This window comes from Camelus bactrianus, chromosome 7 (genome assembly GCF_048773025.1).
Source record: "Camelus bactrianus isolate YW-2024 breed Bactrian camel chromosome 7, ASM4877302v1, whole genome shotgun sequence".
Lineage (NCBI taxonomy): Eukaryota > Metazoa > Chordata > Mammalia > Artiodactyla > Camelidae > Camelus > Camelus bactrianus.
In genome coordinates this window covers 76,806,589-76,823,153 of record NC_133545.1, presented here as the reverse complement: position 1 = coordinate 76,823,153, position 16,565 = coordinate 76,806,589, and the positions used below count along the sequence as shown (strand labels likewise).

General features: G+C 46.0%; 1 protein-coding gene across 1 annotated transcript in view; it reads right to left on the bottom strand.

The window, feature by feature from the left end:
- Positions 1-270: 270 nt before the first annotated feature.
- The window catches only part of CDHR3 (cadherin related family member 3), a 63,235-nt gene continuing 46,940 nt past the window's right edge, over positions 271-16,565 (bottom strand). Inside the window, exons 11-19 of the mRNA XM_074366619.1 lie at positions 16,121-16,219; positions 14,134-14,360; positions 12,004-12,175; positions 10,235-10,485; positions 8,181-8,362; positions 5,324-5,479; positions 5,170-5,221; positions 2,932-3,451; positions 271-1,444 (exon numbers count right to left, since the gene is read on the bottom strand). Coding sequence (XP_074222720.1) covers positions 1,140-1,444; positions 2,932-3,451; positions 5,170-5,221; positions 5,324-5,479; positions 8,181-8,362; positions 10,235-10,485; positions 12,004-12,175; positions 14,134-14,360; positions 16,121-16,219 — 1,964 coding nt within the window. The 3' untranslated portion in view covers positions 271-1,139. The remainder of the gene's footprint in view (positions 1,445-2,931; positions 3,452-5,169; positions 5,222-5,323; positions 5,480-8,180; positions 8,363-10,234; positions 10,486-12,003; positions 12,176-14,133; positions 14,361-16,120; positions 16,220-16,565) is intronic.

Below are 16,565 nucleotides of genomic sequence, written 5' to 3'. Positions count from 1 at the left end.
TAAACCAGATGGCTAAAATTAAAAGGATGACAACAACAAGTGTTGGCAAGGGAGTAAAGCAGTTGGAACTCTGCATCACTGCTGGTGGAAGTGGAAATTGGAGCCACCAACTTCGGAATTCTCAGCAGATTCCAGCAATGGCTGTGGCAATCCCCCTCCTAGGAATATGCTCAGAAGAAATGAGTGTTTATGCTACCAAAAGACACGTACAAGGATGTTCACAGTGCCATAATTTACAATAGTGACAAGCTGGGAGCAGCCACTCCACCGCCCCAGTATGGAATACATAAATGATGTGTGGTAGATTCCCACAATGGGATAAGACACAGAGTGAAGAGCCCTGGACGTCTGGTCTACAGTCCAACTGGATGAATCTCCCAGACATTATGCTGAGCAAAAAGACCCAGATACAAAAAAGTACATTCTGTGGAATCCCATTTATATGAAATTCATAATCCAAGGTGAAAACGACCAGAATAGTGGTTGCCTCTGGGAAGAGTCTGCACAGGATGGAGCTGAATGCCTTAGTTCTGTGCTCTTTACTGCATATCAGTTTCACCTTAATGAGAAAGAAAAGTATCTTGTGTGTTTTCTTCTTCCCAGATGAAAACTCATTATTTATTCATCCTTTTGTCCCCACTGCTCTGCTTCTTTTGAAAAGGATTTGAGGTGACTGACAATGGTGTGTGGTGTTGAATTGTATTTATAGGTGAAGGAATCTGGGTGATACTGAAATAAAGGCAGGAAAATAAGGTGAAACCAGGTGCCAGAATTGAGTCAGGAGCCCCCATGTACTTGCTAGGGGTGAACAGAAGGGAGCTTCCCAGCAGTCAATGCGAAGAAGAAACACCATTCTGCTTCCACAAGTTCACAAATAGTCCAGCTGATCAGGCGCACAGAGGCCTGAGTAAAATTTCTCCTATGCCATCTCAGAAAAAGGCAACTCTGCGATTCAACCTCTTTCTGTTTAATTTAAACTTTGTCAAACATTCCACCTAGAACCCTGGAAAATCTCCCACGTATTCAACCCTCCGCCCCCCACGCTCCCTCCTGCAGAGAGTAGGTGAGGCAGCATCCCAGATGGTCAAGCCCCCCCCCCCACCCCGTGCTGTGTGGTAGGTCCGGCAACCAGATACGATTCACTTTCCTGGGTGCAATTTGGGGGATGTCTGGCTGGTGAGGACTAGGTTTCTGTCCTTTGGGGTGTTCAGCCCACCATCCTGGTTCCTGGAGCCCGGACCTGTGTCCTCAGCCCACCCTTGGCCGCTCAGCCGAGCTCCTTCCTCGTCAATGCTCCTCGGTGGCCCCGTCCCGACCCCAGCGACAGGTCTTCTTGGAGCAGCTCCCTGGGGGCTGGCCTCTTTCCATTTTGGCATTTGGGTTGAGGGATCTTTCCACTTTCTGGCTCCAGTTTTTGAGTTGAATTCATAGATTTTCCCAGTAACTAGGGGGAAAAAATACAACCACTATATAAACAAAGGAATCCAAACCAGGCTCTGCTTGCCCATCTCAGCCCCGCTCTCTACTCACCCCCAGGGAAAGAGGAAGCAGCTGGAAAGATAGAAAGCCAAAAAAAGATGTGAAAATCAGTCTTCACCAGCCTGCCCTTTCTGCAGCCCTGAGCACACAGGTACCACGCAACCCTGGAAAGAAAAGGTTTAGGAGAGGCTCCTGGTCACCTCAATGGCCAGATTAGAGGCCACATAAGTCTTGAACTCAATGTGAGCTTCAGATAAATTTGGTTCAGTTTCTAACAGGGTTTACTCATTATGTTTTGAATTGTCTGTTTAAAAAAAAGCTCTGAATCCCTGATAGAAACAGGAATTCACCGAGGGAGGAGGAAAAGACTTTGATTTTTTTATATTATGTTAGCAGAGATTTGCAGACACAGACACACCCATCTGGCCCTAGTGGGGACGAGGCAAGGGAGCCATTTTGACTGTGTTGGAGCCAGCAGCGCTAATTGATGTTTGTTCACATTAGTCCAGTTGGCTCCTTCCTCCCCTTTTTCCTTCTCTCAAACACACAGGCGCAGGAGAACCGCCTCAGTCCTCCCTGGCTTTTGCCCCAGAAGATCTAGTTTCTGGCGTGTTCCTGCTCCTGCCATTTCCATAGAGCCTGAGTGGCCTCTCAGGCAGAGGATCCCACCAGCACTTATGCAAATGTGGGCACATTATGGTAACAAGTACCTAATAATAGAGGGAAATTGAATTCCAGCAGCAGCAGCAGCCTCTCCTGGAGAGGAGCCATCCTCCTTCCGAGGAGGACCGAGCCGTTCGTTCGTATGTGAGGGTGGCAGGGAGCCAGCACACTTGCTTCCCGATTTTGGTTTCCTTCCCTTTATTCACGTCTATAATTGAGCCTTTGTAAGCGAAGGGATGTGGGTAAAGGAGCTAAATTTGGAGCTGATTTCACAGGGGTGATGAGAGCTCTGGAGGCCAGTTCCACCTTATGTTCATCTTGCCAACCACGAAGAAATTCTTGGCCCTGATCTAGGAAGAAAAGAAGCCAAGCTTGCCATTTCTCCATCTCTCTCACTCCCCATAAGATGTGTTAGAAGCATTCAGAAAGGATGGGGCGGTGGTGGTGGGGGGCGTTGAGTCCAAGTGAGCAGGAAAAAAAAAGTGGGTTGTTGAATCCACCAATTCCCTGAATTGGTTTGAGACTTAGGAAGGGAGTCTGGACAGTGGTGTGGTCCTTGAGTGGGAGCCTTTAGGTGGAAACCTTCTGAGGCCGCCCACATGATCACATGCGTCTGCAAGCCAGCTCTGTTCCAAGCTGATCCACATTGTCGTGCAGTGTAGGTCAGCACTGCAGAGGCATCACGACCAGATGGATGGAAAGACTGAACAGGACACTAGATGGAGTCCTCTAGGACTCCACTGGCCTGGAATATGAACAACGCCCTTACGGGTGGCACTGCTTCATTACCTGGGTCTCTGGCTTCTCCATCAAAGACAGTGTTCATCTGGATCATTTCCTGAGGAGAGGAAAGAGACAGCTCCAAGCACAACCCTATACTGCCCCACCCCCAGGCAAGGCTGCTCTTCCTCACAGTCAGGTCCCTGACCCTGGGCCTTCCTGACATTTGTTCAATAGGTGCTGTGCTAGGTCCTGGGGACACAGTGGTGGACAAGGCAGAGTGGTTCCTGCCTGCACAAAGCTTGCAATCAAGCAGGAGGTACTGACAAAAAGTCCCTGCAGTAAAGACTGATAAAGGCTCTGATGGGGGCATATAGGATGCTAGGGGGATGTGGGGGATGTGGGGGATGGGAAGAGGACATTTTATCAGACTTGAGGTGTAGGAAAGCATCCTGAGTAAATACTCCCTAAGACGCACAGAAGGAAGAGCAGAAATGCCATGCAACTCAGGCCAAGATCCGCATTGTCTAAGGCATCTGCCAGGCAGGCGTTCCTTGCAGGGCAAGCACAGATGAGCCCCCACATGCTCCTACCCCGGTCTAGGCCAATGTGGTGCTGCATCTGAGCCTGGCCTGCCTTACCTAAGCCCAGTGCTTCACACCTTTTCTTTCCCGATCTCTGTGCCACCGCCCGGGACCTGACCTCTGCCCCCTGGAAACACCCCCTTCCCTCCAATGATGCAGGGGTTAGGAGAGATCTCGGGGCGGGGGGCTTCACCTTCAAGTTCCATCACTTCCCAGTGGGTGGATCAGATTCAGAAAAGAAAAACTAGGTCAAGTGAGGAGGTAACTTGCCAGCTATCCTGTAACACTTTGCATTTGTGTGACACTGAACAATTTTCCAAGTATTTCCCCACCTGTTATCTCAGGGCAGGTATTCCCACTCCCAAGTCACAGATGAGGAATCCAAAGCTTAAAGAGGCCAAGGGAGTCCCTGAGGTTAAGGTCATTTGGCCAAGAGGAGAGAGCCAGCCCCAGCCACACACAGGGCTCCTTCTCCATCACTTTTCCACAAGGTTGTGAAAAAGCCAAGCAAAAATAAATCCCATTGAAGACTGAAGCACCCATTCTGGCCTTAAAGCTCCTCTCCCCCACCTCACTCTCCTGGAGAAGTGGTGTAGATAATAAACACCACTATTCAGTATTTATGAAATCCACTTCTCCTGCAAATATATCAGCAGACAGGTTCAGTGGAGGGAACAAATTCTATCAGGAGCTCGTCACATGGCAATCTGTTCCAGTGGCCAGATACAAGCATCTCCCTGAATGATAAACACCCCCATGAGGTGGTGGCAGGGCTGCCTGGGGGGTGCTTGGGACCTCTCCACCCTACCCGACCCCCACCCCCTCCAGGTGCCCAGGGCTAGCCACCTTTACCACCACAGCCTCTCTCCCTGTGTCCTTCATCTCTGCAGGGAAGAGAACAGACAGAAGTTAAGCTTCTTGGACACTCAATTGACCTCAAAATTCTACCCCCACAATGAGATCTTCCTTAAACAGGCTTTGAGCTTGGTGTTGCAGGCGCATCAAAGAATTTTCTGTCTGTAGACATGTTTGTTGACAGCCTTGCATCTTCTCAGAAGAATACACATACATAATACACAATTTTAAAAACCTTTTGTATTTTTTCCCTGCTTATTGTTATTACTGGAAATTAGCTTTTCAGTGGTTCTATAGGTAAAATGGAAAAGATGGAGTTGCTACATTTTTTTGTAATGTGGGTATTCTTTCCATTCATTCTTTATACCATTTTTAAAAAGTAACTAAGGTGAGAGACAGTTTGTGAAAAATCTCACTTATTAAAATGATCTCATTCAATATGATCGATAACAATTGGAATCAAAATTCTAACTCTGCTTAGCCACGTGCATGTCTCTCACACGCACACCTATGGCTGGAGTGATTAGAGCAATCATTTTTTAAAAACACTCTTTCCCGCCCTGTCTCTCCCTGTAGCCTGGATTCTCCCTGAGGCCACAGCTGTGGGGGCGGTGGCGACATCTCTTCAGATGGACTTTGCTCTGAAATCACTCAGTTCTCCTGGCCTAGGTGACTGCACTCAGAACCCCCTTTCCAACTAGCCTGACCTAAATAACTTGTGAAAATGATCAAATCCATTATGATCTGAGAGAGGCATCTGTCTAATCAGAGCATTGGCTGTCCTCAGGAAGCGTCAGCCCCTCTTGTGCAGCAGCAAGTAGATTCTGTCTGTGTTTAACCCTCAGAGAATTCTCCATTCCCGACCCACTTGATGGGGAACAGACTTTTTGGTGCTTACGTTGAGCTGATTGGAGGCAATTCTAGGGAGGGAACAGGCAAGACCAAATGAGAGATCTGGGTGGCCAACAGCCCCCCGCCCCCTGTCCTTGCCTTTCTCCAGCCACACCTGACCTCTGTTTCATTCCATCCATGGATGATGTAGCAGAAAACCCACCAAGACAAGACTGTGACCTGATTCTCCTCTGACTTGAAGCCTTTTATGTAGTACAACAGAGCAAGCAAAAAACAACAGCAACAAACAAAAGGAAGAGGCACCGTACATACCTCCTTTCTTCACCCTATGGGAGGAAAAAGGCATGGACAGAATTAGCCTGAGACATATATCTAGAGGGAACCTTAACTCAAAAAGACACATGCACCCCAATGCTCATAGCAGCACTATGTACAATAGCCAAGACATGGAAACAACCTAAATGTCCATCAGCAGATGACTGGATAAAGAAGTTGTGGTGTATTTATACAATGGAATACTACTCAGCCATAAAAAAGAATAAAATAAGGTCTTTGCAGCAACATGGATGGACCTGGAGAATGTCATTCTAAGTAAAGTGAGCCAGAAAGAGAAAGACAAATATCATATATCACTTATATGTGGAATCTTAAAAAAAAAAAAAAGACAAACGAACTTATTTATAAAACAGAAACAGACTCACAGATGTAGAAAACAAACTTATGGTTACCAGTCAGGGGAAGGGGGCAGGAAGGGATAAATGGAGAGTTCAAGATTTGCAGATACTCACTAATATATATAAAATAAACAGCAAGTTTATACTATATGGCACAGGGAACTATATCCAATATCTTGTAGTAACTTATGGTGAAAAAGAATATGAAAACGAATATATATATGTTTCTATATGACTGAAATATTGTGCTGTACACCAGAAATTGACACATCGTAGACTGACTATGCTTCAATAAAAATATTTTTTTAATTTAAAAAGAATTAGCCTGAGAGCATTCTGCACTGGTACACATGGGACAGCATAGTGGCTTTGGGGCAACTGTGTTCCCCACGATTCAGGGGCTAATTGAAATAGGGGCCAGTGCTGGGGACCCACATGCAGACTGGGCTCCCAGCCCTGCTCCATCACTATTGGTTTGGGACTAAGAAGGTTCTGGGAGTTCAGTAAGTCTGAAAATTACTGCCTTGTAGCACTTCAGGGAATCTATTTCCTCTAACAACACTGACTGAGGGCAAGACAACCCCCATCAGACTGCCCAGCTATTTCTCCTGCCTGGTTTTCCTCCCCCATAGCCAGCTGAGCAGAAGGCTTGGCTCACAGCGGAAAGGTTCAGAAAGATTGGATGACTGTCAGTTAAACCCTGGTGTCTTATAACATGAAGAGCTGGACTTGGGCTCTTAAGACCCTTCCCATGATAACCTTGGATTCTATAATTCTGTAACTCTAATTTTATTCTTTGCTATTGGACAAGTGTTAGTTGCCATATGGTACCACAGACTTCCAGAGAGGCCAGGTCTGAGTCTCAACTACTAGCTAGTTTTTCAAGTCAACTGATTGTTGAAAACAATTAATACTTAGAATTTAAACTAAAGCAACCAGTTTCAAGGTGCACATTTAACATTTAACCATAAATTACATGTGAGTTGCAGTACCTATTGGATTACTTCCTTTAAGAACTTCTGCCCAAATCCCATTACAGGGCACCACCATCCTTACAAGCTTAAGCATCACTCTTTCGGAGCCAATTTTTTTTTCCAAATCAATCTGGGAGTAGAGTCCAAATAAAAAAGCCTTTTTTTAATTTCAGCAGATGCTCAAGGATTTCTTACCTTGAAGTCAAGGTTGCCAATAGCAACGAATGTCCCCAATAAACATGGCAAAATGCAATGCACATCTTTATGCTAATACCTTATACTTTTACACAGTCTTTCATCCATAGATTTAAAATTATTTGACCACACTAGTTAACCTTCAAAATACCTTTAAAAGGCACATGAGTCTTATCACCCCTTCTCTTTGCCAGGGAGAAGTTCCAAACTTCAGTTTCGAATACTCCAAGATACTTGGATTCTAGAAACCTGAGCTTACTGGGACTCAGCCGTGGAAAATCATGCAACAAAATTTTTTAAAAAATAGTGTATTAAGCATCTACTTTATGTCAGGAACGGTGCTAACTGCTTCCTTTGCATTTGCTTATTTAATTATTCGGTTTTCAAATAAAGGAATTGAGATTCACAGAGGTTGTTACTTGCCCAAAGCCGCACACCCAGAAGATGATAGAGCCAAGATGTGGACCCCAGCCTTGTCTGCCTCCAAAGCCCAGGCTCAGGACCATCATGTTCTCATTGTAAGAGCTCCTGAGACTCAAGAAACTGGCTCTGGGGAAGCTTGTAACAATTCAGTGCTTTCTTCACTTCACACTAGTCCTCACTTTAGCCAGGAAGAAACACTCGGCAGAGTGTCCCGGTAAGAGGCATATTAGTGAGCAGGTGAGGAGAGGTGATGGGGAAGCAGGCCTGCTTTACAGCCCTTGAGAGGGAGAGATCAGGGCCACGCACAAAAGAACAATGATTACATGGTCACACAAAAGCCCAGTTGAGTCACTGCAGCCAAAAGCTTAATTCCCTTATTAGTTTTTTGTGCTTCCTCTAATTCCATCCCATCCTTTAAATAGTCCACAAATAACAGCACAGCATTTTCTATTGCTACTCATGACTGGGCTTGTTTCTGAAGCTTTTATCCAGGACAAGGTCACCAAGAGGTGGAAGCCTCAGTTTCACTGAGATCATATCAAGGACAGGGCAGGAGCCAGAGAAAAACCAAAGGAACAGCTTCCTGGCTCAGCAGGTGATGAAGAGGGTACACCAGGATGCCTTCCCCATCACTCCGTTTCCTTCCTTCATTCCAGGCACCCTCTGTACCCTGTAGAGAAATCCTATCTGTCTACCTCTCCTTCTCCTGACATCACCAGAAATAGTGTCCTGGTAAAGGAAGCAGTGGAGGGGCAACTTACAGAGGTTTCTTGTGTTTCTCAGTCTTACAGGGACAGTGTCTGTGGATGGCTTTGGCCAACAGGACCATCAGGGACACCAGGAGACCCAGAAGCAATATGGAGCCCAACGTGATGACAAAAGGCACATACCACGCCGATGGAGAATACACGTTCTTCCTCAGGATCCGGTAGGTGATCCTGGGCTTGAATGACAGAGAAGGGGGAGGGTGAGCAGAGGCTGGGAGTGTTTGACATCAGCATCCCCCCACGTCGAGTGTTTGTTCTTCTCTTTGTTCTTGCTCTCTGCATCCGATATCTGTGTGCTCATCATTCTTGCTACTTCAGCCCATCACCTTGTTTATAGTCTGGCCTGACATCCATTAGTTCAAAACCCAGAAAATGTAGGGAACTGAGAAGCAACTCTAGGCCTAATTTCATTTTCTGTCTTTCTTCCCCTTCCCCAAAGCTGAAAATTCCATTGGCTTTTTTTTTCCTGCCAAATCATAGTATAACCCTGGGACTAATATAGCCATTGTCTCCCACTGGGAAGACATGAGACACAAAAGTTGTTGTTTTTTAACACTTTGTAGGCTTTTCAGTGTTCACTCACTACAAGCTATAGGGCTAGTTGAGTGGGCTGTTATCACAGTGAGACCTCAAGGTCAGCATTTGCTTCCTGGAGAGGGAAACAGATAACGAACAGGTTATGGAGATTTCTGGATTAGTGATGTCACAACTGGGTCATGTTGGAAGTGCCAGAAAGTTGGCAATTCCTTATTCAGGGTACCTACCTGCTCCTACCACAACTGAAAGCCCTCAGATTACCTAATGCCTCCACTTATTGGGGTAATCTGGACTCAAGCCCACAGGAGAGGAACATTAACCAGCTTTTGGTAAGACTCTGAGAAGCAGAATTTGACCACCTGTCATTGGTAGCTGTCTGAGGGTCTGATTACTCTGGCATACTACAAGTGTGGGACTGCTGACCAAGGGCAAAATTCTACTAGGTGCAGGAAGAAAGGGGACAAAAGAGTCAGCTAGTTCATCCAAGGAGCAGGGGGTGATAATCCTCTTGTCAGATTCCAAGACCCTCCATCTTCATCACACTGATTCTTTTATGGTACCTGCTTATTTTCTCCTACTGTTTATGACAACCTGGTGTCATTTTATCCACTTGCACACCTGTTTGTCATCTGTCTCCCCCTCTAGATTGGAAGCTCTCAAACTGAAGCACACATCAGAATCCCCTGGAAGGCTTATTAAAAACACAGATTGCTGCCTGCTTCCCGCCCCTAGAGTTTCTGATTCAGTAGGTCTGGGGTTGTGGTGGGGATTCCAGGTTTCAACATCCTTCCCGGAGGTCGTAGTGATGATCATGGTTGGATGAAGTATAACTTTCATGTTTGGTGGTTGGGCAGCGGGGAGGTGGGAGCTCAAGATTTTGCTTTCTGAAGATGTCCAGGTCATGCTGATTCTGTGGGTCTGGAGACCACACTTTGAGAACAATGGCCTCTGCTCTAAGCTCCATGACAGCAGGGATCATTTTTGGCTTATTCACCAAAGCACTTGGCAAATTATAGGTATTAAATCAATACTTATAGATTGAATGAATGACTTTGTTTGGAGTGGAGTTGGGGAGTAGGGTACAGATTGGCATCTAGTGACTCTTCAAAAGTGGAGAAGAGCCTCTTCCGGCTCTCACAGATGTGGACTTGCAGTGGCTCTGAAGAGCAAGCAGAGAAGGGGTTGTGAAGGGGGCAACATGTCCATGAAGACCGGCTCCTGTGCCACAGCACCATGGCTGGTCCATACCTCATCTACCATAAGCCCAAGTATAGACACATATCCTTCCTTACCAGAATAGAAAAAGTGAATGTTTCTATAAACCCAAGGTCTCACCCAGATCTTTTTTTAGCACCCAGTGACTACTCCAATCCAGCCCATGGTTGGCATTCCTGGCAACATTCTAACACCTCAACTCTTCAGTCCATCCCACATTTCTCCCAGGTCAAGGGGCTCCATCAGTATAAATCACAAGGGGTGTTTCTAGGGAGTCCAGATCCCAACACCCTTACCCTGGGGGTTGTAGTGATGATCGTGGTTGGGTGAGGCACAACACTAATACTCAGTGTCACTGTCCCTGTTTGCACAAGAGCCCCAGCTCTCTTCCTGCTGGACAGCAAGTTGTCATCAGTTATGTAGACAAGTAGTTTGTAGTTCCAGATCTTATCACGCCCACTAGCATGGTCAAAGCGAGTTGCGAGGAGCAGGCTTGTCACGTTGGACCCAGCGTTGGGAGAGAAGGTGAAATGACTGTTGATGTTGCCTATATGAGATGTGATACAAGGATTTGGGGAAAACAAAGAAAAGAGTATAAGCAACAAAGGTTTAGGAGAAAATCACATTCAGTCTTTTCCTTAAACATCCACACCTCAGATGTAGATGGTTTCTGCTGTACCAGGTCTGGGGCACTAATAGGATATGGGCCTTGGCTGTGCCAGAGATTTCCTTAGTAAAAAGAGACTTCCTTACAACCAGTGTGGCTGCAACAAAAATGAGTAGAGAAGGGCAGCAGCACACCTGTCCTGGGAGCACGGCCGCCATCCTGCTGAGCATCAGGCAGGGCGATGTAGGAATCCTGGGGCCGCCCACTCTCACCATCAGCATTAATTCGGTAAAAGTGTGTAACTCACGCTCAGGCCAATCAGTGGGCATCAAGAGGGAAGAATGGATCACGTCCCTAGCCATGGGCCGAGATCACTCCATGTCTTTCTTGGAAACTGGCTGGTCCCACTGGTGAAGGATGTCCCTGGAGTCCCCAAGAGGAAGGTGTGTCCTGGCTGGGCAGGGACTGCAGTCCTTGTATGCGCCTCCCCCATCATCGCTGGGGCTGAAAGCACGCTGCTTAGGGGGCCTGGAGCAGAGAGGCTGCCCCTCCCCTCAAGCATCCCTTGCTCATTCCTCCAGTGGCTCCAGACTCATTACCGACTGAAAATCAGTAAATGGAGCAGGGGATGATGCAATTTTTACTCCCTTAGCAATGAAGTGCCCCATAAAGGCCTGAGGGTCCTCAGTATGGATTATTTCCATCTCTGGCAACGGCATTCTCCAGGCAGGCTCTGCCCCGGGGTTTTGTGACACAGGCAGCTCAAGAGGCTCCCTGCTGCTCAAGTTCCTGCTCTGCCAGGGCTCAGCAGGCGGCCAAGCCGGATTTTTACTCTTTCACATGAAATTGCTCTGCTTGTTTGGGTTTAAATCTCTGGCCCCGGCACTTCATTACATGAGCTATTTTGGTCTCATTTCCATTGAGGGGTGCTCTTTTTTCCCCCACAATGATATATTTTTAAAGAGAGAAAATGAATGGAGCAGAAGAGAATTCCTGAGGACACGTTTCAAAATGAATTTAATCTATTTAATCTATTATTATCTAGAGAGAGGACTGGAATCCCCTGCCCCCACTACAAGCTTGCGGGAAAAGAGGTGGTGGAGGAGTTGGACTAAAAATGTTTTAACTACACGAATCTGATTCATGGATCCTATGACAGCCTGGGAATTTGTGGTGGTGGTGGGGCACCGTCAATGGGACTCACCCTCCCCTGGGCCTTTGGGCAGCCATTTATGGGAGTCTGGGAAGAGTTAGGTGAGAAGGGGAAGCCAACAGGAGGACTGGGAGGTCAAGGACTTCTCATCCCTGCTTTCCTCATTCAAAATACCCCACCCTGATGCGCTGGGCCCGATGAGTCTGTGAGCATGGACCCACACCCTTCTCCCTAAACAGCTGCGAGGGCCTCCAACACCAAGGGCCTGCAGAAGGGGTCCAGGACACTGGACATCAATGCCATACCTGGGCCAATGGAGTAACGAAAAGACCTGGGGCTGGAATCAAGGTCAGTACACGTCAGCTTGAAGTTTTGAATATTCGTGCCAACTTTCAGATCCACTGGAACAGCCAGGAAATAAGAGTTGGGCGTACAAATTGGCTTTTCATCATTTTCTTCAAGGATGTTCACAGTAACCTAGAACAGCAAGAAAGTGGCCTTACTGAGAACTTATCCTTGAGCCCTTACTGTGTGCCAGGCACCGGGCTGTGTGCTTTTGTGGACTAGTGAGGTTTAACCTCACCCAAGAGAGACAATATGATTATTCCCATTGTACAGATGAGGAAGCAGAGGCTCAGGGAGATTAGGTAATTAATCTAAGGCCAATCGGTGGGTGAGTGGCAGAGCTGAAATTTAAATTCAGGTCTGTCCTACTTCAAGTCCTATGCTATTAACTTCTGTAGTGTGTGTGTGTGTGTGTGTGTGTGTGTGTGTGTGTGTATGCACGTGTACATAATATAGGCATACATTCACACACACCTCCACACACATGCACCTAGACACGTGGGCTCAACTTCCAGATGATGCTGAGTTGTTTTTTCCAGTAATGGATTGATGGTGACCCCTGTGCATCCTTGCTCGCTGCCCCCGTGAATTGGAAGTTCCGTCTTTACCTTTGGAAGATAGAGCAGTGACTCTCAACCCTGGCTCCAGACCAAATGAATCAGGACCCTAGAGGATGGGACCCAGGTCCATTTTTTATGTTCCCCAGCTGATTGTAACGTGCAGTCTGGGTTGAAAACCACTGGGAGAGAAGGAGATGACCTGGCTTAGCCGGGGTCTCGTCTGTAGCCCGGGCTGTCCGTGTCATAACACTGCACTGAGCTGTGGCGCTAACTGGCCACAAGCCGGGGCCAGCCTGTTCTCTTTTATCGCTGTCTTTTATGCCGGGTGACTTGGAATATGGACTGGGATGCCTGCCAGCACAGAATCATAGAATGTCAGCCCTGAAAGGGACTTATGTGATCATCACCCTTTTTAAAGGCTTATGAATTTTGAGTCGTATTCACTTTACCTTTGAAATTTGGGGATTTCAGCTATTTCTGAGCCCAGGAATAAATTGAAATGTTCTCTCTAGTTAGCTCCCAAAGTGGACTCCATTCATCCCTCTCAAAAACCAAGCCTAACAAACACGACAATTATCTTCAACTTAGCACATCTTTTCCTCAGCTAGCAATGCCGAGCCCCACACATCATTAAAAACATCGTCCCACTAATTCAAAGCAAGTCATCAGAGGGACTGGACTATTCAGGCACTGGGTTATGAGGTGACTCTCCGTGTGTGTGAGAAAGAAATCAGGGTACAAAGATAAGCATTGCTTAGAACCCCTTGGAAAATCGGGATCAAAATTGAGAAATGAACTCTGCCTCCTGACTCTAAATGGTCATTCTCTCTGTCACACAGGGTTGCCTGTCGCTAGCTGAGTTCATTTTGTCTTATGCTTTTTCCCTTTTACTAACGGGAAAGACCACGAAATAGTTTCCTCTTTGTAGCCATCATATTACCCTCAAATAGTGCGAACCACTGGCAGCACAGCCCTGAGAAACCCTGGCTCCTCAAAGTCTGGCTGTCAACCAGCTGCCTCAGTACCACTTGGAACTGTGTTAGAAATGCAGACTCTCAGGTCCTATTCAGACCTACCGACTCAGCAGTGCATTCAACCAGACTCTCAGCGGCAGAGGTGTCAAGCCACATCTTTTAAAGATGTATCCTGTCTGGCATGGTGGAGGTGGGGTAGAAACAGGTGGGGTAAAACCACATGGTGGGGGTGGGGGAATGGATAGCTACAGCCCACTGTGAAAGCAAGGGGAGATTTAAAGGACAACAGGACAGAGCTTATCCCCCAGAGGGGTCATCCATCTCAGTGCTCCCCTGGTCACCCACAAACGTGGGCTTACAGATGTCAATCTTGATTTCCCGGCACTGCTATGTGTGTCCGATTTTGCCATCCGGGACACCACTAGCCATTTCTTGTCCCGTTTGCAGGACATGCCCTATTAAGACTCCATACACTGCAGCCACACCTGGAAGGTGCCAGAGAGACCCAAAGTCAACCAGTCGGGCTGGTGTAAACGCACCAAATAGCCCCACTCACAGAGACTGAGCTGCTGTCCTCGCCGTTGGTGGCCTGGATTCTGAGAATATAGATGGGGGTTGTTTCGTAGTCTGCTCTAGTCACCAGGTGGAGTTCTCCCGTTTGGGGATTAATCCAAAATATGTTTGGGTACCGCAGGCTGGCTCCTCCGGTGGAGATGGAGTACACGATGCTGCTCTGGGGGAAGTCTTTATCTGACGCTTGCACCTGTCCAACCTGGGTTCGAGCTGGAAAAATAAAGTACTTGAGATTAGTCCTGAGAATAGTACCTGAGATTAGTCCTCCTTAGAGGAGGAAGGGAGGAGCCAGGAGCAGACATTCTAAGTGCCATGGGCAGAAAGAATTTTGGAGGCCTCTCTGCTGTTCAAAGGCCGTATGTTTTACATCTTCAATTCTGTTAAATTCAGATTACGCTAACGACACCCACTAGGTAACTGGGCATATGATCCAGGCAGTCCTGTGAGGTGTAAAAGACAGTTCATGCCTTTATATAGACTCTAAGCACACCAATTATTCTTTGATCATAACATTGCAGAGAACATCCTCACAGATACACCTTTTTTGCAGCAGTGTTATCTAAAGTCTGTTTTATTTTTCAAATTTTCTGTAATGAGGATGGATTGCTCTTACAAACAGAACGAAAAATCCACAATCTTTAAGGGTTTGGCAGCAGATAATTACAGAGTATTTCTGATTTTTGATTTTTAACTCCTATTCCATTTTGCTTCTTTTATAAATCTGGTTGGTGGGGCTGCTGGAGTTCTGGCTTGCTTGTTTTGTAGAAGTTCTTTCTTCCTCATAAATTATACTACTCAAGGGCAGAACCATCTTTTATTCAACTATGTAGGCTGGCACTAAGTGCATGACCCAAAGTAGGTGATTAATAATTGTAGCGAGATCTGGGAATTCATAAAAAAATAATTCCTTTTGCATTTGTTATTGACTTGGATACGGCGTAAGGAATTAAAAGCACTTTCTTCAGACCCTCTTTTTGTGTGTTGTTTAAACCATAATATCAAGAATGGAGCTCATTATAAAGAGAGAGAATGAAATGGAGAGATCATCTTAGAGGCAGAGTTTGGGGTTTGTTTGGCTTGAGTTTTAGTATAGAAGTACCCATGATCGAAGGGATAAATTAAGAGTTTGGGATTAACATATACACACTACTATATCTAAAATAGATAAACAACAAGGACCTACTATATAGCACAGGGAACTATATTCAATAGCTTGTAATACCCTACAATGGAAAAGAATATGAAAAAGAATATGTGTATATAACTGAATCACTATCCTGTACACCTGAAACCAACACAACACTGTAAATCAACTATTTTTCAATTAAAAAAAAAAAAACTTTCACGGCATCAAAAAAGAAAGAAAAGAAAAGAAGTACCCCTGATCAAAGAATCAAAGGCTGTGGTGAAGCCTGATTATGCTAGAATTAATGGTACCCCCTCCAAACTGGCAGAGACGGGGAGAAAGTGAGCTGGATGTGGAGAAGGAGCCTGCAGACATCGTGTCCTAAAGGGTGAAAAAGAGGCCTCCAGGGAATCCTAAAGACAGAGAGAAAACGCCTTTATTTTGTTTTTAAATGAAATAAATTTAGAAATGGGAAACCTTTTCTCTATTTTTAAATTTCAGTTCTCAGAGTGAGCTGGATAAAAATCACAACAGAGACCAAGGGAAAACTTAGGCAGCAAAAAGAGCGGATTAGCGGAATCAGACCCAGACAAGGAAGCAATCAGGGGCTTCAGAGAAATGCAGTTTAATCAACAGTTTTCAAAATCTAGATTTCACCTGAAGGGCTCCTCAGCGGTGAGGACAATTTAAAAAGAAGTAAGAGATGCAATAAACAGGAATCAGCTGTGAGTCGCTGTGCACAGCACCACGGGGGCCTCTGGCAGGGAGCTTCCCTCCGCCCAAGTGCGTCAAGATGAAGGGGTCTGTTAAGAGCGCTTTGGTCTGCGTCTTGTCTGTTACATACCTGGGCTTAATTCTGACACAGCAAATACATAGGATGGGCTGTTAAAGACAAGAGGAAACTCATTTTCTGGGCTTGTTAGGATATAAATGTAGATGTTATCTAAAAACGGAAATAGGAAAACAATTAAATCACAATACAGGCATCCCTCGTTCTATTTCACTTCTCTTTACTGTGCATTGCAGATATCTCGTTTTCACAAACTGAAGACTGTGGCAACCCTTAGTTGAGCAAGTCTATCGGCACCACTTTTCCAACAGCATTTGCTCACTTCATGTCTCAGTGTCACATTTGGGTAATTCTTGCAAATTTCAAACTTTTTTGCTGTTATTGTATTGTTATGGTGATCTATGATCCATGATCTTTGCTGTTACTGTTGCAAAAATAGTATGACTCGTGGAAGATTCAGATGACTGTGAACTTTTTTTTTTAACAATGAAGTACTTTT